At 35.4% G+C, this 20,094-nt stretch overlaps 1 protein-coding gene across 3 annotated transcripts in view; it reads right to left on the reverse strand.

The window, feature by feature from the left end:
• Nucleotides 1–1,209: 1,209 nt before the first annotated feature.
• Nucleotides 1,210–20,094, reverse strand: part of pico (ras-associated and pleckstrin homology domains-containing protein pico) — a 133,490-nt gene continuing 114,605 nt past the window's right edge. For 2 of the 3 annotated variants that reach the window (XM_089695743.1, XM_089695727.1), the window contains 12 exons: nt 19,276–19,403; nt 17,791–17,880; nt 16,504–16,738; nt 13,063–13,212; nt 12,490–12,666; nt 11,420–11,667; nt 10,955–11,047; nt 10,029–10,135; nt 9,144–9,235; nt 8,212–8,364; nt 5,422–7,303; nt 1,210–3,940 (listed from right to left, as the gene is read on the reverse strand). In XM_089695743.1, coding sequence (XP_089551869.1) covers nt 5,973–7,303; nt 8,212–8,364; nt 9,144–9,235; nt 10,029–10,135; nt 10,955–11,047; nt 11,420–11,667; nt 12,490–12,666; nt 13,063–13,212; nt 16,504–16,738; nt 17,791–17,880; nt 19,276–19,403 — 2,804 coding nt within the window. In that variant the 3' untranslated portion in view covers nt 1,210–3,940; nt 5,422–5,972. The remainder of the gene's footprint in view (nt 3,941–5,421; nt 7,304–8,211; nt 8,365–9,143; nt 9,236–10,028; nt 10,136–10,954; nt 11,048–11,419; nt 11,668–12,489; nt 12,667–13,062; nt 13,213–16,503; nt 16,739–17,790; nt 17,881–19,275; nt 19,404–20,094) is intronic. The other variant, XM_089695736.1, reaches the window with a different exon arrangement.

A 20,094-nucleotide genomic window follows, 5' to 3' on the forward strand; every position in this document is an offset into this window, starting at 1 on the left:
AATGCAAGTGCGACATCACCGTAAAAAGTTGTCTTTTAAATGTCTGAATACCCTTTTATCATTTTTAATGGTTTCTTCTGCTACTATGAATTTCCGGGTTATTTCGTCCAAATTGTGGCAGTCTCTCGTCTTTGTAGTATCCCCACGGAAAAAAATCAATAGGGTTTAGGTCGAGGGACCGTGGAGGCCAGGCTTTAAGGCAGGCGTCACCGGCGCATGCGCAGGCTGCAACGACCAATCCATCTTTCAGGGTATCTTTGCCCTTTAGCCTGGCCTGCACGGTCCCCGGACATAAACCCTATTGATTTTTTTCCGTGGGGATACTACAAAGACGAGAGACTGCCACAATTTGGACGAAATAACCCGGAAATTCATAGTAGCAGAAGAAACCATTAAAAATGATAAAAGGGTATTCAGACATTTAAAAGACAACTTTTTACGGTGATGTCGCACTTGCATTGAGCAACAGCGGGGTTATTTTAAAAATTTCTGGTAATTAAACACCTATTTATTGGTTTTAATGATCATCATGTTAATTCAATTTTTGCACTTACCACATTTAGATTTAAATTTTTCGATTGAAGCCTTCTCAATAATTAAATGAAATTTTCAGGGTAGCTATCTGATAGATAGAGCAAGTTTTTAAAAGTCAAACGGAAAACTTTTTTTATGTGATTTTATTTTTTTACGGGCCCTTGAAGTGGTGAACATACTGGGTAATTTTATCTTTCTTGCCATTTAATTCTTTTTTTTATTCCATTCAAAGATCTAACGTTAGTAAATGTTACCATACTGAATTGGCCTATCTTTCAGCTTAGCACAAAAAAAAATCAACAATCTTCCGCAATCATTGACGTCAGCATGAGTGAAAATATCATCGTACTCGGCGATAGGTGAAAAATTGAAAAAAAACGTCATAACTCCGAAAATACGAAAAATCGCATAACATACATGGGGGTGATTCGGATAGCCCTCTAGGTCCTCTACCTCTCAGCTTCCGTTCATCACTACTTTTTGGTACACCCTGTATAATTGTGGAATTTGTGGTGGGATCTGTGGGTGGGATGTTGGTGGGATGGAATTATTATTGAATGAAAATCACGACAGTAAACATACTTTACTATATTGTGGGTTAAATGGGTGTTACTTTGTTTTATAATGACAATAGTGTAGTAGTGGAAGTGGAAGGATGGTAAATAAAAAGCAATATTTAATCGGAATTTCGTTATATTTGAAAAAATATACAAAGAATATTACAATTAATTTGTTCTGTACAATTTAACATAATTAAACATACTAATAAATGCGTTACGCGATTATTAAACAATATTTACGCGGTAAAAGGACACACGGAGTAAACTCGAGTACATTTTAGTTAAATTATATAAAATTAAAAATAATATTTACATAATATTATATTACCACCTTACAATTTGTCTCCCGTTCTCTCCCGTATCTCCAAAACCTTTATAATATCTATTTAATTACAATAATTAAATATTAAATAGTTTTACATTGTGCTCAGCACGATTTACGACATAGGTAATATATATTTTTGAAAATTGTGACTTACGAGGCGCATTTTCCGCGCGATCTTAAGTTAAAATAAAACAATAAAATATAGTTATTCGTGGTTTACTTCGTGTGTATAATAGATGCCAAAACTGGAAACAAATGTAACCCGTAAATTGGAGATATGAATTTATCGGTTTATATACAAGTAAACGATCATAGCTTACTTTAAAGTCCCCTGGGACTGGACACAGATACTAACAGCTGGACACTACGTACATTTAATATTAATTGCCCTTTACATCAATACAAACCCGAGTAATGTATCGAATATGTGTAGAAGGTATGTCGAATTTGTATTGACGGTATAGGTAAAGTGCATCACATTTAGTCGTAATTATGATTATAATATAGACACAGTTCGCAACCAAATTGCAAGCAACGTACAATAAAATGTCAAAGTACGATATCTACAGGCCGTCAACTAGGAGTGGTCACCAAGAGTGTATTTGCTGTCATGATTATTTATTATTTCCTAAATGATTATGGCGCCCAGTTGACGAACCGTCAGATATCCGACCTAATCTATGTATATATGGGGACATAAACCTGAATCACAAAAATACAATCCTTAAACTATCGTATTAATGATACAGGCATAAAGTCATGCACATACACTCAAGATGGAAACTCTCACACCTACACGGGTCGTATTTGAGCAATATGTATGAAAATCTTTGTAGTAGTCTAGACGAAAATGCCGCATGACAAGTAAGCATGTCATGCTGAATTACCGTCTACACTCTTATGAGCCTGTTTACTAATGGTTTTATTCAATCAATTCCTTATGGCTAAGTTGTAAGAGTAAACATAAATATACAGCGTGGTATTTATACAATAAATTAGGCTTTCTTTAAGTTTGTATATAGAAGTGGTTTGGTTGAAGTAAGTCCGTGTAGGAACCTCTTTGATACGATTAGTTGTTGCTATAATAAAAATACAAAAAGTAAATACGAAAAATACGTGATTCATCAGTGCCAGTACAAGTAGCATTGTAACATGCACTTGATGCAAAATGCAAAAATAATTTGACAGTAAGTCATAATAATTGCCCCTTATAAAAATAAATTTATAAAAAAATCAGTTTTCTGTCTCTTTCATAATCAAGCTTGATAAGAAGGAAAGAAACAAAATAGTGATTAATATAGATTAGAAAAGTTAATAAGTAAGGGGCTAAGTTGTATAAAAAGTCATTAAACTAAAAAATAAATTTCAAAAATTGGATGGCCTTCATCTTAAGTCAATATCGAAACCGCTACGTTTGAGGAATTTGGACGCAATTTTATTGTCAACAATCGGAACATTATTCATTCAGTCTTCCGTCCCAAATAATAAATGGATGGTTCACTTTAACACTACCGAAACACAACGGGTTCACTCGTGCTATGAATTCCATTATGTTACTAATAAAAAAATTATTTAAAATGATTCGTTCGTCGATTCAGTCACATAGATAAGGAATGGAATGCTCGAAGGAAAAGCAGATTAAGTGAAACGTCAGGGCGCAGTCACTCGAGGTCGACCCACATTCAATATTTATCTAAAACGACTAAATTTCATCTAAAACGATTATATACTTCTACGACACTGATATATAAACTACGTGTACTATTTGCAAATGAATTACTCGTTAATAGTCACGAAATTCCGTTTTAAATTATAAACATTTCCCATAAAATTTCATCTACGAGTTGCAAAATTTGTATTTATGTATATTTTTATTAAACGATTATCGAATAATTTTCTACAAAGCCTCACTTCTACGAAATAAACGTGTCACAAACGAAATTCATACGGATATTCGAATAAAGTTAAAACTAGTCAGGTCACTTACTCTAACTAAACAGCCTTACTATTTGTTTTGTAGTCTTCACGTCAGCTCTCGATCACTTTTGGCGGTAAAATGGGCTAAATATTTGTTATCTGTGCCGAGCTCTGTGCTTTATGGTGAAGGTACAAGGTACAATTCATATCATTGTAAATTTTTACTATTCTTGTTGACTTCTCTAAAGTATAAAAGGTAAAAATCTATCAAAACAAAAATGCGTGATAAAAAAATTGCCGCCAAAAATTCAAAATGGATGCGTCACAGCCCAAAACAAAAATCGGAGTGAGATCAGCGCATTGGAGTTCCGCCCGAAATAATAATTTCATATTTTAAATGATACTCGTGGCCGGCACGGGTTTTTTTATCTGTAGCGCAACCTATACTATGAAAAAAGTTAAAATTGGCGCGAAAACACGATCATGATTACGCTATATACAACGTCGAATATGTTTACGCGTACACAGGTCAATAATTTAGAACTGCATGCGAACCTCTTTGGCGGAGAAATTTCTACTAGGAACATAACAGTTGAAATTTGAACTCCAATAAATATGTCAGGTGGGGTAAGAGGGTCACTGGGGGAAGAGGGCCTAGAGACCATAACTAGTAAACCGAAGCGTTTATGACTATGTACTTTCCGTCAATAAAAAAGTGAAGGCGAATTAGTTTGAGCGGTTTTGAGTAGATGTCGCTACGTAGCACAGACATCACAAAAAATGTAAACAAATTTGACAGTTGCGAATTCGGCTAACACCAAGTTGGCTCGTTTTTTTGCGAACCCATATTTTAGTGATAAAAGTGTGCTAGAAATATTTTAAATATCCTGATACACGGAGAAAACTGTAAGTATTTCTTTTATTAATCATTTTAGTTAAGAAACAACTAAATATTGTGAGTTTCTTTCGCTTGAAAATCCTAGACTTCAAAAACAATAGCTGGGGTAAGAGGCTCACTATTGACGGTGAAAGAGGAACATATGTTTCTCTTCCCCCGTGTGAGGGGTGACCAACATTTTGATTAATTTATAATTATATGTGGATAAAATGAAAAGAAGTGACTGACTGTTCTGTACCTATTACAATTTTAAATTATAACTAAAAATTTCTCGCTCATGTGTTTTTTTTATATTTTTTTTTTATTTAATAGGCGGGCAAACGAGCATACGGATCACCTGATGTTAAGCGATTTCCGCCGCCCATGGACATTCGCAACTCCAGAGGAGTCACAAGTGCGTTGCTGGCCTAAAGGATTATGCCTCCTGTGCCAGTAATTACTTCAGGGCCTCATCTCACCACCAAACCGGAACACAGTGATGCAGCACCACTATTCGCCAAGTTTCGCTAAGTTCGCCTGTCTCAAAATTCCAGAAATTCCAAAGAATTTCTTTTGGATCAAGAAGATCATTTATATTTTTAACTGACTTCTTAAAAAGGAGAAGGTTCTTAATAGATGAATTAAAATACTGATTCGCAATATTGATCTCATCACATAGTGCCATTGTTATTTTTAAAGAGTAACTAACTAGGAAAACTAGTTAGGGACAGACTGTTTACCATTACTATGTATGATTAAATAAAAATAGAATTATAACTAGTCGACTTCTTTTTAGTTTGCCACCCCTGATCGAACCTGTATGTCCCTCTTACCCCGAATTGATGTATTCTTGTTTTTTATTCCAAATTATACCTTATTTCATCGACATTAAGATCTAATATTGACCAAAGACATTCTATCTACAAATTAACGAACATTTAGCAACGAATATTTTAATTCAAACTCCAATCTTAGGAAATACAATGACTGTCCCTCTTACCCCTTGTAAGGGGGAAGAGGAACGATTACTCAATCTTGATATTAATGTCAATATCTTCGTAAGAACTGTTATTAGAGTAATGACATTTAGCCTACGGGAAGCTAATACATAAAGGTAAGTTCTGTGTGTTTCAAACATCTTAAAAAGCTATAAATGTTGTTCCTAGCAGTCAAAATATTTTACTGAAAATGAAATATGTTCCTCTTACCCCACCTGACCTTAACTCGAATTACTCGTAACCTCTACTGAGAAGCGTTAAAGCGATACGTGTATATTTGGTAAACGTGGGTTACAAGACAATTCACCTACATTAGTATACTTTTCACAATAGCACCGTCATTCAATTTATCCAATATCCTAACAATCCCTTACCATTGGTCGCTCCCTTCCTCTGTACAGTCAGCTGCAACTACTATACCCTGATCAATTTGCTAAGCTGTTTGTGAAAATCACCAGTTTCAACAGCAGCTACCGTGTATCGAAGGCTTAATCGTGTATTCTTTGATTTCAGTTCCAGATCATTGATCAAAGTATAGTTTAAATAGTGTCACATAGCTCAAAACAATGTTAAAATTGCCACTTTCCGACCGTCCACATTGTAGTCGACTGTACCCGTCCACTCAAATTGAATGATAATGCGTGTACCGGAGAGCACTACACTACACTACACAGTCACTTTTCCGCTCACTCCGCGCACTAAAAGTCAGTAATGTCGCGGTTGCGCTTCCAGCAGCAAGCGAGCGAAAAGTTGAGGTAATTTCAAGCAGCCGGCTGGATCTGATGCGGGGGGGCCGGGGGGTGCACGGGGACCCCGGGGAGGGTGGGGGCCGGGGGGTGCGCGGGGGCCCCGGGGTGTGCGGGGACCACGGGGAGTGTGGGGACCACGGGGGGTTGCACGGGGACCGCAGGGTGCGGGGGGTGCGGGGTCAGCAGCGGCTGGGTGGTGAGGTGCGTGGAGTCGCTGCGTTTGGGCGGCGCGGGCGGGGGGCGCTTCTTGATGGGCTTGGGCTCCTCCCGGCGCGGGGCTGTGTCTCTGCCGAACACGTTCTCGTAGAACGGGTCCTCCGCCCCCGAGCCCGCGCCGTAGTGCTCCTGCACCCACATGGACACGCTGGTCTCCTTGTAGTCCTCCGACAGCGGGTACTCGCGGAAGCCGAGCACTTCGTGCGGGGTCGTGGTCGGCTCCAGCTTGCACTTCTGCGCCACTTGCCACTTCTTGCGCATCACCCGCTGCAGGTCCTTCAGGAAGTCTTTGGGCGGGTTGCTGTTGGAATCTGCCAGCTTCTTGGGTGATGTGAGTCTGGTGCTCTCGTTTCGCTTTGGAGGTAGCGGTTTGCGCGGCGATGGCGGTGCGTCTGTGAGATTGAAGGTTATCTTTTTGTTCTTCTTGTCGGAACATGTCGGGAGATCGTCCGCGAAGTTCACTTTCTTCATGGAGCTCGTGCGTTCCTTGCCCGGCTCCATGGGCTTCTTCTGTATGGAGGGGCTGCCGTTGCTCAACTTCTTTGTCTGAAGCTCGACTAGACACGCTCCGTAGGCAACATTCTGACCGTAGATGCTCTTATCGGAGTGTAAGGATGAGGTTTTGGAGGCTTCAGAGTGGACGCTGTCCAAAGAGGGCTGTCGCGGGAAGGTCTTGCTCTGTTCCGTTCTGGCTGCTGACCTCTGTCCCGCTCTAGCGGTCTGTTCAATCTGCTGAGCTGTGAGATGGCTGACAATGTCTTGTACTCGTCCTGGGTTAGTTTCTATGGTGTGTTCTGGGGGTGGTGGAGGCAGACTGAGCTGAGTCCAGCTGATGTCTTCGATGGGCTCGATGGGGGGCGGTGGGGGTGGTAGAGAATCTAGACTGAGTCTGGAACTGAACATGGCATCTGTGGTGTCTGTTTCTGGGGGCGGTGGGAGGGGCAGGTCTTCCACTGGCTCTTGAGTTTTATCGTAAATGGTGTAGCCGTACAGTGAGGACGCGGTGTCGACGCTGCTGCGGTAGGTGTCCTGTGTGAGTGTGTCGTAGTGCCCGTAGGAAGGAGACTCGTGTACTGGGCTGGATGACTTGATGCTGCCCGTGCTGTATACTGGCGCTTCTTGGGGTTCTGGAAATATAGGTTAGTGGTTATTTTGTATGTTTGTAAAACAGTTCATATTAATAATAACCTTGATTAAGGTTGCGATTTATTATTATTTGTGTTTGTTTTTAGCTATGATTGCATTACTATGTCTATCACAACATCTCATACAGCTATTATTTTTTATTCTACACTACTTCCCACAGCCAAATCTAAGTCTAGACATTTTTGAAGTGAAAATTCTTTATCGGGGTTGGAAAAAAATTTAGTGTAACATTTTTTCGTTACGCGTGGCATTTTTCCGTTACGCGCCATCTTTTTCTTATCCCTACCACGCGTGATTCGACGTATTTCTGCAAAGTTGCATATAGTAAATTATTTTTTGAAAAATAAGGTCATAAAGCAGTTTCACTTCTTACGTGTGTATACTAGTACACGCACACATTTTTTGACGTGACAACGTCTTATAATTCGATAGAGCCGGCTGCGCGCACGAAAAAACATGTCTCATGCGGCGTTACCTCGCTCTGAGGCGTTCCATGTAAGGCTTGAAGTGCAAGCGAGAGCGCGGAACGAGCGACAAAGGAGCACAATCGGACGTTGTCACATTCAACTATCGTCAGCAAGAAGGTCATATTTTCTTGTTACAAGTTAATGTTCATACTGAAATCTCCAGTGTATTAGATATAAGCTGCTTGATCGTCAGTAAACCTACTTTACAGACAACCAATTTTTTGAAGTGAAAACTTCTTTAGCGGCGTTGAGCACTTTTTCTGTAATGGGTATAAAATGTTAAACTCGCGTCAGGTAACGTGACCTGATCGAAAAAGCGTAAGAGATGGATATCAAACATGCTCAACGTTAATAAACAAGTTTTCACTTCTGCCGGTACTCCCGGAGTGCATTTTTTTTAATTGATCGTATGTTGTACCCACCGACATGTCGTTTCGCGTCGGTTCGCGGTCGCCTCGTGAGCGTGCCGCAGTCGGTCGGTTCGGAGTCGTCCTTCTCCGCCATTTCCTTCAGCTGCCGCGTCGTCCATGTTAGCGGGATGTTGGGCTTCATAGATGGCTTGCGTTTTATCGTGCCTGTTGATTAACAATGGTTACATGTCATTCGGACAAATTTCTCTCGATTTTTTTGCATTTCGGTATCATCATATTTTTTTTTACGCATGAGTAAGTTACAGTTACGTACGTATGTTACGTATGTTACGTACTGTTCTGTACTAACTTACGTTATAGTGATATATATACCTACCTTTTTTCTTTTTATGGAATTGAACGTATTATATGTATTTTGTAATGTAATGCTTATATGTATAAATAAAATAGCTTTCCCCCCTCGTGGCTTCACCCGCGCAGTCAAAGAAAAACCCGCATAGTTCCCGTTCCCGTTAAAAATAAAACGGATTTCCGTGATAAAACCTATCCTTTGTCCCGGGGTTAAAAGTAGCCTATGTCCTTTCTCGGGTATCAAAATATCTCTATACCAAATTTCGTGCAAATTGGTTCAGTAGTTAAGGCGTGATTGAGTAACAGACAGACAGAGTTACTTTCGCATTTATAATATTAGTATGGAAAAGTATGGATGTGGTCTGATTATTCATACTAATTTCACGAAAGATTAAACCGATTTTAATGGAGGACCAATTTATTTCTCTCTCTTAAAACAAACCTTAATATACTAATTTCTATGAATTACTCAAGATTTTTTTTTGTTTAATAGTCTAAAGCAGAGGCGTTTGTTTAACCCGCTAATCTTGGGAAATATTGGCCCTGAAAAATCCATCATCGGATGTATGTGATCTCTATGTGCTATTTTATGTACCACGAGCAAAGCCGGGATCGATCTCTAGTTAACTTACCCATAGGAAACTCGCAGTCAAACGCGCTTTCTGACGCAGTGCCGCCATCTGACAGACACCCGCTTGAACTAGATGACGATGCGCGGGAGTGTCTATGGACAAAATATGGATAATTTAACATTTTTATTTAAAAAATATCAACAAATAATAATATAGGCTCTTTTCTTTTGTATCTCTCTTTAATTATGTAGAGAGGAAAAGAGATAGGAAGAATTGAGAATAGAGAAGAATTTGTACTATAAGTAAGGGAAAATATCTTCCATGTAAATATCCTTTTTTGCATAAACAAGTGTGTATATGCATTAATCTTGAATAACTAATTCACTATTGGACTTTGAATGTGATAATATGTCTAATACATAATATAAAATATATATATATATATTATGAATCATGTGACACAAAAAAATATTTTAGGGGTCATTATGATAACCCAGCTAAAGATGTTCAAGGATTCGCAATTGATATTGTGTTAGAATTACTCAATGAGCGCTACTATAAAGATCAGTAGGTAATAATAATTGTCATATATTTTCCATTGTACTATTATGAAAATTGTTTGAGAAAAAATTTGGTCTTTTTGTATCAATATTAGTTTAAAGATATTATTTCATTGGACGAGTGAGAGAGTTAATTTTGCACGTCTATTCCATAATTTTCTAATTATAAACCAAATATATTTAATCATTCTTAAAACACGAACATTATTCTAAGTCATAAGTACACAAAAACACATATTTTAATAATCATCGCACAGCAATAAAACACATTTGCATAAACAATCGCGTCACACATTATAAAGCATATTTTTATATAAATTTAAACAAAAATTCGCATTTTGTGTAATATAAAACTCATTGTAATATAAAACATGGCAATACCAACCTTCCACTACTGGTGTCAGAGTTGGCAACACTAACATTGCTGGAGGGGGGTGGCACGGGGTTGCTGACCACGGGGGGGTTGTTCGTCTTTGTTGGGATTGATGTTATCTGTAAAAAAATATTTCATGAGATATAATAAGAAATTAAATATATCGAAGAAAAGGTTGGGAAAAAATTTATGTTATTAGTTATGTAGTTTATTTATAATATTTATAATAAATAAATGTCAGTCAAATGTGTTGCTCATTAAAATAAACAAACTGATTCTGAAAGTGGATAAAGGAAGAAAAAACAGCATTTATAAATTCTTATTAACCGTATAAAAGCATTTAAAGTATCTTTATAACATGTAACTTACTGTAATTAGTTAATATCTAGTAACAGCTACAACGGAAATAAATGGAAGTACATACATACATAACATTTAAACAATCTTATTAACATCCATTTTATCACAGACGAATAATAATATACTACGTATACAAATTTTATCGTTTTTTTCTTTTTTTTATTACAGCGACATCTATTGCCAAATGCGTACATTAGAATGAAACTGAAACGCATAAGATACAAACCATAGACTACTTCATAGGCCTATGTATGGAAATTAGTTAAAAATTCCGAACATAGATGTCGATAGGATTGCAGAATATTTTCGATAAGAATTCGCGGGAAATAGTTAAAAGTAAGGTTAAAAGTTTTTCATTTAGTAAGAGGTAACTATAATGTTTAAGTTTTTTTTAAAGGAAATCCTTTAGTATTTTCCTTTATATTTGTATAAATAGTGTTGATAAATAATTAAATATCAACACTATTTATACAAATTTTACAATGACTTTCTAAATCCTTATCCGTAACTTTTATAACCCCATTTAAAAAAATCACTTCCGCTTTTTAGTTCATAGTAAAAGGAATGAAATATCTTACGGAGCAAGATCGTGCGTGGGCCAAGTGGTCAAGATCTTCTTGTGTGAGCTCTTCCACCAGCGAACGGTAATTCTCGAGGAGTTGCCGGCCATGCTACAAAATAACAATTATAATTGATTATTAAAAAAAACCATAACCGTAAATAGTCCGAACTAGAAAAAGACAATAAGAGAACAAAGCGGAGGGCTTTCAAATAAAAAAATAATTATTAGAATTGGATCACCCAGTCGAAAGTTGTAAGGTAACGTATAAAATAAAAGGAAAAAAATATACAGTCGAATTGAAAACTTCCTCTTTTTTGAGATAGTTGAAAATACATATGAAAAATACGTTTTTTGAGTTATTGAATTATCCAAATAAATGTTCAATGTTATATGTTAGGTAAAGATAAATGATCCGATTTTCCATAAAAAGTAGTCAGACCAAAACTTGGAGTACCCTGAACTGCAATCAAGTAAATCTCACCTTGGCTATCCGCATAGCCGTGATCCACCTATCCAGGGTCTGCTGATCATCAGCACAGAGGAACTTGATGAACTTGACACTCTTGGGCTGCTGGAGTCTTGGATGCTTGATCGCAAAGCAGAAGTCAGTTGGGGACTTATACTTCTTCCGCCAATTGATGCCGGTGTATACTTCGTTGGTGTCGAAGGTGGTCAGGCAGACCAGCTCCTTGAGGGTCTTCACCTTGTCCTTGGGCACGTAGTACAGACCTACGGGAGATAGAACTTAGTTGGTACGAATGGGGTTGGCGGTTTTGTTAATGAACAGTTGTCTGTTTAGGATAATGAACCGATTTGGCGGGATTTTGGCGTATTAGATCTTGGGGATTGTATAGAAGTTTTACGCTTTATTCAGTAAAGGAAGTTTTTGTAAAAGGACAGAACATCGCTGGTATATCTTTATGCCAGGCAGACTGGTGTGAGAAAGATATGGAAAGATAGCTCTTTTATTTTGGAATTTGAAATTAAAAACAAATTCGCGTCAACTTATTATATTAAATCATCGAAAGCACCAGATCGATGGTAATACTTCTATACACATTTCTAGTTATATTAGTAGGGACTCACATAACCAAGTTTTGTTTAAAATAATGCGAGTTTGCATTCAAATCGGTTAACGTTTGATGTTCATTAAAAATTAGCATCAATAATGAGATTCGGACCACAGACACGGGTAGCGGCCGCGGTCGCATTAGCACAAACTCCATTCGTGTTTGATTGGTGTCACACATTTTAGTTATTTTTAATACAGAAATAAACAAATAAATATCAGTTTAGAAAAAAATCCAGGAAGATTGATAGAGCTGTTTTAAGTCCATAAGATGGCGTCTATAGAAAGTCCTTAATAATTTCCTACTTATCTCTAAAAACAACATTCGCATAGCACAGCAAAATTCGCAAGAGCACAGGCATTTTGTCATAATTTTTTGTCCTCATTTACAATTCCTGTAAAAACCAAATATCCAATGCATCAATCCACCTACAAAAAAAAATATCTTCCAAAAAAAAAAATTTTTTGTATTTTCCACTTACCAGAAGGTCGTAACACGAAGTAGTACTTCTTCCAGCCCTTCTTGGCGTCGCTCTTGAGGTAGAGGAAGCCCTCCATGGGAGGTACCAGGTGCCCGGAGACTGAGGGTGTGGAGGTACTGGCGCTGAAGAACTCCTCTATGATAACTTGGCGGAGGTGCTCGTCGTCGGATGACCAGCCTGGGTGAGGCATATTGATATTATCCAGAAAGGTTAAAGTTTAATTCCGAAACTTGGAAACTTGGCATATTTGAAAAAAATACTCTATGAAATAAATAAAAAAGATTGATGAGAATTATGAATGTTGTATCTTTTTTTTCTTATTTTAAGTCGATTGATTAGTTTTAGCTTTAGTTTAGTAGATTTCACTTTAAATGTTTCAATACGGTGCTAAATGTGAATGAAAAATATTACACGAAAAAAAAATCAGTCTTTTAAAAAGCTATAAAATAACTATTAAAAAGTAACAAATATACGTATGAAATTTTCCGATTTCATCATTTAAGTTAAATTTTTGGCGATAATTACTTTTTCCTTTCAAATACATATACAGTCTCAAAAAGAACATCCACGAACCTCTATCATCCTCGCTCAGCAGGAACTTCTCTGGAGTATGGAAGAGGGAATTCTTCTCCGGCCTCTCCGTAAAGAGGATCTTGTTCTTGGACTCTCGGGTCCACAGCATCAGGTTGTCGACTAGCATCTCGTGGTCTTCGTACACGCGCTCTGGGATATCAAATTAAATTGTACTGTAATTATTTTTAACAAAAAAAAAAAGGTCTGAAATAGACCAATTTTAAATAGAAGTAGATTGAAATTGGACAAGAAAGGTACCCTTAAAAATAATCAAAGATTCACTCAGTCGAAAGTCGGTAACAAACGCAAAAGATACAGTCAATTTGAAAACATATTTTTCGTTAAGTCGGTTAAAAATATAAGTGCTTAGTAAAACGTAAGTTACCATGACAACCATAAAAGATTAAAATATGTCTGAGATTTCATATTTGGTATTTCGCAAGTCCCTTCTAAATAATAAATATCGAATATAAAGGGGTAGGTGCGTAGGAGGAAATTTTCCGTTCTCCTTGTTATTGCGAATATATAAAGGGCTATAGGAGGTAAAATTTTCCATAGAAACTTGTAACTGGGCCAAATGATTTTTGAATTGATAAGGTTTCTGTTTTGTTCACTTTAACAAACAACTTGTAAATAGGTCAGATGATTTGTGAATTGATTCTGTATTGTGTGATTTATTACAGAAGTACTTTGGAGAAAACTTTGTAAGGCTGATAACATATGAAAAAATATTAAAATATTGTTAAAAGTTCAAAACTTTTCAGTTGAAAATTCCACTAAATACACATGTTAAATGTTTAACGAACAGAAACAAGCACGTCTTTTTAATTGATATATATCTAATGCTTTAAGATAGAGATCCTAGACTAGATTTTTTATCTTAAGGTCTCTTACCCGTTTGACAAGTAATTTAATCACCATTAAAGCGTAAAATCTGTTACAAATCGTAATATTTCCAAACCAATTTAGCCCTAAATACATCATTGTTATTTGCGAGACTAGGTGATAGTAATTGCATTCTGGTTCGTTTCAATCGACTTCCGTAACTTTTCCGGGGAAATGAGAATGGATGGTTTTGTCCTAATTTTGTAAAATACCAGTTCATTTTGTCTCTATTAATTAGGATTAAGGGCTTTTGTTGAAACGTTTGGAATATTGGAATTTGGACTTATCTATAGGGATTAATATTATAATGCTGAAGAGTTTTTTTGTTTGAACGCGCTAATCTCAGGAACTACTGGTCCGATTTGAAAAATTATTTCGGTGTTAGATAGCCTATTCATCGAGGAAGGCTATATATCATCACACTAAGACCAACAGGAGCGGAGCCACGCGGGTGAAACCGCGGAACGCAGCTAGTTGGAGATAAGATTTAATACAAAGATTAGCCAAAATCTAAGTTATCCAGATTATAGTTTTGTGAAGTTCTCACGCTTTATCTGTGAAGATTTATTTTTAATGACTTTTTATTCTTTCTACTTACCTATGTTTCCTGTTATTGTAATAGAAGCCAACTTTGTAAAAGTTATTTTACCGTTTTTACCAAACAGGATTATTGAATGTAAAAAGAATTCGTATTATATGAACTTCGCTATAAATAAAATAAATAAATAAAATTGTTTTCTTTGACACGTGTTCCCATATGGAAGTTACCATATAATAGAATTATACAAATTTAAAATTATAAACAATTAGAGCATCATTTATATTCCCGTGACTTCATAGGTCTATACCCTGACATAATGTGATTCATGAACATTACTATATTTAGTCCTTAGGTCGCCTTTCCATCTGCAAGAATGTACTTGCAGGTGGAAACGCGGAATTAGACTTGCAAGCTGCTGTCAGACGGACTGTCGGACATTTCTTGCGGAAGTTTTCTTGCAGATGGAAAGGCGGCCTTAGATATTGTGGTAATAATAAAGACGAGTAAAGCCATATAACTCAAAATGGATCTTAATTTATAAGATCGAGGATTATTATAAGCTGGCTGTGAGATACCTAATGTATTTCCCTGAATATTAATGTTAGATTGTCAAGAGTCGAGGTGCTCTAAGCTGTTGTAAGGTTAGGTATTTCAGGTAAATATTAATTAATATTAATGCTCTTGGTCATTTCATATATCCATCTGGTATATAAACTTGAACTATGGAGACTAGAGAATTAATATGGATTTAGATACTTAGATATATCTTTGATAATACATATTTTGTAGTTAGTATAGGTGGTTAAGTACTTTATTGTTTACTAGCAGCTCCGCGCGGTTTCACCCCTGTGGCTCCACCCCTGTTGGTCGTAGCATGATGATATATATTATATAGCCTATAACCTTCCTCGATAAATGGGCTATATAACACCGAAATAATTTTTCAAATCGGACCAGTAGTTCCCGAGATTAGCGCGTTCAAACAAACAAACAAACAAACTCTTCAGCATTATAATATTAGTATAGATTATTAACATATTCGTCACCGAAAACTAAAAAGGAACCGTTATAACATACGTAAATATATACACAATTAAAAAAAATCGCCCTGTAGTGTAATCATCAATTACACTAACCATCGTTTAGGTCTAGGGAGAAAAATATTTAATTTCTAGATTTTTCCAGCATCTGCCTACAAGATTTCCTAATGATCGGTCGAGTAGTTATGGCGAGAAAGCGTGACAAACAAACAAATTCATCTTCGCACTTACAGTTGTATGTAGGTCAGTTTTATTTACTACAAGCAATGTGTCTTAACTTATGTATTATTATATTTATAATTGAGATAATTATTTTAATAATTGTCTGTGTTACGCAATGCTTTTATTAAATAATGTGGTTTATTTTTACGAATGACACTTCAGGGAATTAACAACTAAATACATTCTGAATTTTTTAAAGAAAATAACATATATACAATATCTCTAGGTACTTATCGTTGTCAGCATAATATTCTGTACCAACATTTAAACTAGTAAATTAGTGTCCCAAAGTGGAATATAGAATTGAAATTGATATCGAGAACTGTATCTTAACTCAATCTCAAACTGCATTTGATACGACGCGACTCGACGATGCGAATTGGACGCGAGCGAACGGGAAGCTAGTGCATAATCAATGTTATTGAATTAATGTATATAGTTCAGTTTCACATTTAAGCTATCCAATATTTCAATTAAATTAAGTTTGATTTCATATAAAGATTGGAGTCGATCTCACAGTTGATATCACAGAAAATAAATAATAATATCTCAAGATACACAATATGTCCGAAATAAGGTCCGAAATCATCAAATTGGCTAATGGCAAACGTTGAAACTTGAAACCTAAACACTACACAGGCACAAACTTTAATGTCTTTTTGAAAATCATATTTTTTTCAAGTTTAACTGCCCTAGATCCTCCATCCCTTCAACCCCTCTTATTTATTATAACAAATTTTCAAATCAACTCACCCATATGCAAGTCGGGTAAATGCTCCACAATGGCCCACTTCGGTTCCATAGTTACGTGGTTCTTATCAGCCAATAACCTGGTTACATAACCACAAGACATCTTCTCATCAACCAGCAGGCTTTTGGAAGAACCATCAGTGGAAAACGCTTTGATGAAGAGCTTCTTGACGTTAGCTTCGCGCATCCGTTCTAGCGCGAGCTTTATTTTGTCGGCCTTCTGTTGGTAAAGTGCGTCCTGTAAGATTATAGAGCTAGCTAGTTGTCTACAGGCAAATAAAAATAATTTGGAAAATCCAAAAGTGCACGCCTCATAATTTTTTTTTTATACATATTTATTAATTATTATTTTTGTTTATTTAATAACAATTAAACCACATCGAATCAGACCCTGAAAAATGAAAGGGTTCTATTCCTGAGCATACTCAAGCGTAAGAGAAAAAAAAAGACTCGATTAGTAAAGTATTTCGGTCGCTATCGTGTTAACAAGAAAAAGGATCCGCACATACAGACACACGGACGTCCAAGACAGAACTTTTTTAAACTGTTTTTTAACTAGTTTAAATAACAAAAATGACATCAAAAATATCATGAACGTTAAAAATAGTGTTTTTTCTTAATATGTGTGTGTATGTATTATCTTACAAGTGCAATGTATGATACATAAAGACATTTTAAGTTTGAAAAATCAGATGTTTTGCGCGAAGTGACAGTAGTACCCACCTCAACGCTTCGCTTATGAGGCGTGCAATTAAATATGGGCAAATGATAAAAATGATGCGAAAAATGCTTCCGTATTTTCGGAAACATTATTGGTAAAAAAAAAAAAATGGAAAAGGCTGTATATAAGGCCTTTATCCTAGTTTCTTATAAAATATTTTTAACCAAATTTAAAGTAGAAAATATAATTTAGGTCATACAAGACTTGTACTGCAGTCATGTAGCAGTTTTATTATTAAAAGCCAATACGAAGCGATTTACATGGAAATAAATTAAGAATGAAAAATAAAATAAAATTTTTAAGCTGACGAAATTAATTGCATGGAGTACAGTTAGCAACAAAAACACGATATCATTGTAAAATTTTGAAAGCTTTGTGTATCAAAATTATTGAACAGGAATACTGGAAATTCAACCACCAATAATATTGCCTTTTTATAAATGTTTTTCATGCCGTATCTTTGCGTTAAATAATTTCTAAATAACCAATATTAGCTCATTAAATTAAAATAATTGTTCAGATTTTGTTGCTGACGGTACTAAGTATTAACATAAAAACTGAAAAGTTACCTTTTGATTGGGATGAATAGTCAGTTTCATTTGTTTGCATTTGGAGCTGGCACTGCTAGAGGCTGACGATTCACTTGACAACATCGATACCTGTGGAAATATATTATAATTAATATAATAATATAACTGACTCTACCTACGTTGCACTAATAAACGAAATAATATATAATATTGTTCAAATTTAGTTTAATTTATGCATAGAAAAAAATATTTTATACGTAATACAACATTTTTTCGTACCATTTTAATTTTTTTTGTTGACTCTACTTTGCTATTCCTACGTAAATTTAAATTTAATTAATAGTGACGTATAATTAAATAATGTTTAAAATGGTAAGAAATTGCGGTTTATAGTTTTATAAATAATACTTATGTGATAACTAGTTATGCCCATAGGTTTAATTATAGTAGCTTACTTTATTCTTGGATTATAACCTTATAGAGCAAATACTATGTTTATAATTATTTCCTTTATTAATTCTAACGTATGTAACGGTACATTCCTGGGTAATTACCTATCCGTTGGATAATATGGCTTGTTTTTTTTTGATATTTAGTTTTAAGAATAGATAATAATTATTAGAAGTACTAGATTGTACTCACTAGTATATTTTTTTTATGTTAAGAGCAGGCAAACAAGCAGACGAGTCACCTGATGGTAAATGATCATCGTCGCCCACTAGTTAGTATATGTTGAATATATGATGAATAAGATGATGTATATGATTATTGTATTGGCAGTAAAATTGATAAATAAGCCCTTTCATTAACGTACTTGAAAATATTATTATGTTACTTATTTGAGTAAAATAAAATATGTGCTGGTCTAAATAATTCGGAAAATCAAGGAATAATAAATATACATAATCTTCTTATATATAAAAATGAATCGCAAAATGTGTTGGTAAGCGCATAACTCGAGAACGGCTGAACCGATTTCGATATTTCTTTTTTTATTATATTCTTTGAAGTACGAGGATGGTTTTTATGTAGAGAAAACGTAAACATGTACCACGGGCGAAGCCGGGGCGGACCGCTAGTTGACAATATCTCTGATTAATATGCTTTATATCGGTGCATAATATTCAAATTTTATACGCCAGCAGATATCTACATTATTGCTTCAATGAAACCTTATTTTTGTTTTCATTCCGAGACAACATAGTTAAAAGAGTTTAGTTAAGTATCTACAATTACAACTCATTATAGAAGAGTTAAAAAAATATCCAAATACAAAATAACTAGTTATACATAGAAAATCATCTATTTTTTCTGAAACTAGCTTAACACCCGCGGCTTCGCCCGCTTTGTCTAAAACCTAATAAATGATATATACTAAAATCTTCCTCTTGAATCCTATTACAAAAAACCGCATCTAAATCCGTTGCGTAGTTTTAAAGATTTAAGCATACATAGGGACATAGGGACAGAAAAAGCGACTTTGTTTTATACTATGTAGTGATATAGACATAAATAAAAACTTACAGTATCACTAAAAGCGGAATCATTGTCTGGCGAGTCGGTGCGAGCGATGCTGGAAGCGCCATCCTCTTTGGTGTCCTGGCGCTGCGGGACTTCGCCCTCCGAACGCTCTTTTGATGTTGTTGAGAAATCTGTAGGAAATATAATTATATGATATATATCTAATAATAATTAAGTAATCAAAGATTAATTACCCTCTGGATTGAGAATATAAAGCTTTTTTAACAAAAAATACGCTTAGAAGCTAAGCAGTTCTGAAGCGTGTAATCTGTAGAATTTGTAATATGTATTAATGTAAATAGTAAATACTATAATCTTTAATCAGTGTGTAACCGTAAAAAATATCATAGTACCTATTCTCCATAAGAATAAATATATTGTGTGTGTTTTTATATGCATGTATAGTGACACCAAGAGTCCCCATATTGTTTCCTATTTACTGGCTTCTAATATTACAAATTAAAATTAAAGCTTTTTATTTAAAAATATTTTAAAGCCAAGTCTTTTAATTTTTGTGCATCAAAATTTTTGACGAAAACATTCAAAGTTCAAACTTTCTTTGTGTTAGCAATTGCTATCGGTAACTTTTGTAGAATGTTTACTTCGCTGAATTTCAAAGGTTGTTTCAAAATTCTTTGAAGGTATTTTTTTGTGTCACTTATCATACCTGCAAAGTGTTGGCAAAAAACGCTTGAAACCTTAGAAATAACTTTTCAAAGCTAAAACGTTGTAACAAAGTAAAGGTAACTGTTTCAAAGTAACGGTTTGTATGTGACTGTGTTGGACACTTAAAACACGAGTTTTTAACCTAGAGCAGCTTTT

This window comes from Colias philodice, chromosome 1 (assembly GCF_061535455.1).
Source record: "Colias philodice isolate Cphi_HAF_F1 chromosome 1, ilColPhil1 Martin Lab GWU primary, whole genome shotgun sequence".
Taxonomy (NCBI): domain Eukaryota; kingdom Metazoa; phylum Arthropoda; class Insecta; order Lepidoptera; family Pieridae; genus Colias; species Colias philodice.